This window comes from Terrapene carolina, unplaced genomic scaffold (assembly GCF_002925995.2).
Source record: "Terrapene carolina triunguis isolate 2854851 unplaced genomic scaffold, T_m_triunguis-2.0 Scaffold28194, whole genome shotgun sequence".
Classification (NCBI taxonomy): domain Eukaryota; kingdom Metazoa; phylum Chordata; order Testudines; family Emydidae; genus Terrapene; species Terrapene triunguis.
The window spans coordinates 504-2,941 of NW_020692545.1; the positions used below are offsets into that span (position 1 = coordinate 504).

At 47.3% G+C, this 2,438-nt stretch overlaps 1 protein-coding gene across 1 annotated transcript; it reads left to right on the forward strand.

Annotated features, from left to right (window-relative positions):
- Positions 1-77: 77 nt before the first annotated feature.
- Positions 78-1,555, forward strand: LOC112125596 (sulfotransferase 1C3-like; the record flags this gene model as incomplete). The annotated part of the gene is made up of 2 exons (XM_026662524.1): positions 78-258; positions 709-1,555. Coding segments are annotated over 2 exons (294 nt in total), but the record flags the coding sequence as incomplete, so codon positions are not given.
- Positions 1,556-2,438: the final 883 nt, after the last annotated feature.

A 2,438-nucleotide genomic window follows, 5' to 3' on the forward strand; every position in this document is an offset into this window, starting at 1 on the left:
TGAAAAAGTGACGTTGTACCAGCACCTTTTAGTAGTTTCCAGATGTGTGGCATCTGACAAACTGTCTTTCTTTCTAGGATCCTAAACGTGAAATAGAAAAGGTGTTACAGTTTCTGGGAAAGGACTTGAAGGAGGATGTGGTGAATAAAATCCTCCATCACACCTCATTCCAGGAGATGCAGAAGAACCCCACTGCCAATTATAAGATGGTATCAAAAGATCATATGGATCACAGTGTGTCTCTCTTTATGAGAAAAGGTGAGAGCCCCCTCACAAGAATTATAGGTGGGTTTACAAGAAAGAGGAATGGCTGGTAACATGGAAGCAGGGCCAATAACAGCTATAATCTGAGGAAAAGCCAGCCACTAGTTCTGCTTCCATAGGTGGGGAAAATCTCAGGATCCAAGTTTGATTCTTTACCAGACAAACCTGGCTAATAATGGAGCTGCCTAGGAAAAACACTGATCAAGGAGAAATGGAACTAATGGGGAATTAGGGTGAAAAATTGTCACCATTTAACCAAGCCCTAGTGAGATCTCTGAAAGAGGCAAGAGACAGAAGGGAGAAAGTAGACTATAGATTGAATCATTCCTTTGTTTTCACAGATTTATAGGCCAGAAGGGACCATTATGGTGATCATCTAGTTTGAACTCCTGCATAACACAGGCCACAGAATTTCACTCAGTGATTCCTGGTTTTCTCCTCCAGGTATTGCGGGCGACTGGAAGAATCACTTCACCGTGGCCCAGAATGAGGCATTTGACACAGATTATAAAGACAAGATGAAGGGATCAACACTGCAGTTCCGAACGGAGATCTGAAGCAGCAGTAGCTTCCTTCCCCCATCTGGCTTAGGTGTTTTGTTGGCTTGAACAAGGGAGAAATTGAAATTAAATGGTGGCACCAAAGCAAACAGCAACTGTTAACTACTTTAGATATGATTTTTTCCATATGTTTCTATTTTTGTGGGGTCTTCAGTTCCATAACTGCCATTTGGATAATGCAGATGGGACTTCAAGCCCCACCCCTCTGGACTGTCACTAGACTCAGTGATGGTTTCAGCTGTTGTGCGCTGAGATTCTCACATAACCACATGACTCCAGGGGCTGTGGCTTGAAGAAAACCCACCAAATATTATGTGTCTTGTGGTAAAATCACAAGAGATGGCAACACTGAGGTTACTCCACCAGAGTGATTATGCAGCCACTATCATTAGCAAACAACAGCAAGCTATCGTCGGGAATCTTGGCCTCAGTTTTTAAGGTCTCATCTACAAGGCCCTACACAGTAAACTACATGGTACTGAGTTTATCTACTATACCTGAAAAGCTGAAATGAGCCTGCTGTGACTCAAACCAGCAGGTTCCAGAAAGTCTAGATATGCCAAAACTGATGTGTAGACCATTAGGTGCTTTGAGATGAAAAGCACTGTAAGCGCTAGATATTAAGTGATGCCCTGCAAAAGAGTCTTTCATTCAAATTGCATATGCATGTCAAACAGGGCCGGCTTTAGGCCAATTCCCCCGAATCGGGCCCCATGCATAAGAGGGCCCCACGCCCTAAAGAAAAGCACCTAACTTAGGTGCCTTTTTAATTTTTTTACTCACCTGGCGGCGGTCCGGGTCTTCGGCGGCACGTCAGCGGCGAGTCCTTCAGTGCCGTGGAAGACCCGGAGCGAGTGAAGGACCCGCTGCTGAAGTGCCGCCGAAGACCCGGACAGCCGCTGGGTATTCGAATCGGGCCCCGCACTTACTAAAGCTGGCCCTGATGTCAAATGTGCCTGCCTATGAGCACACACACAGATTAAAGGCTGTAAATCTGAGTTTGCTTTCCACTACATTTGTCAATGCCAGTGAACCCCCATAATGTCTGGACAGGGGCGGCAGGTTATATGGACTCGTGGTGCCCGAGCACCAGGAATATTCAAGGCTGGGGGCTGTGCTCCACCAATATCTGGAGCTGGGTTTCTCCCCTGGACCTGCCTGGAGTGGGCACCGGCCCCTGCTGCCACCCCCCCGGCCCCGGAGCATCCCCCCCGCCCAGTAGCGTAGCTGAGGGGGAGCGGCCGCTCCCCTCTGTGCACATTTTCCAAAAGCGGCGCCTTTCCAATTTCCAGGCTGCCAGCACTGGGCTCCGGACTCGGAGTCTAGACTAGTTTTCAATTGCCTGCTAAATGCTTCAGCCATGCCACCTTTTCACTTAGCTATCTCCTGAATAGTGGTGCCTGGGAATGGGGGGGGGAGTGTAGCAGATGCCAATTTGAGGTGAATAGTCTCTTGGCCAGATTCTACTGGGTTTATGGTGCTTTGTGCTATGGACTGGAGCAAAGTGGCTGGTGAATAACCAGGAATCTGGTTAATAATTGTTCTCTAAATTCAGCTTTCTTCTTTCTCTCTCTGTGAATTATCACTAATTCAAAAGAGTAGTGTGCAAGTTGA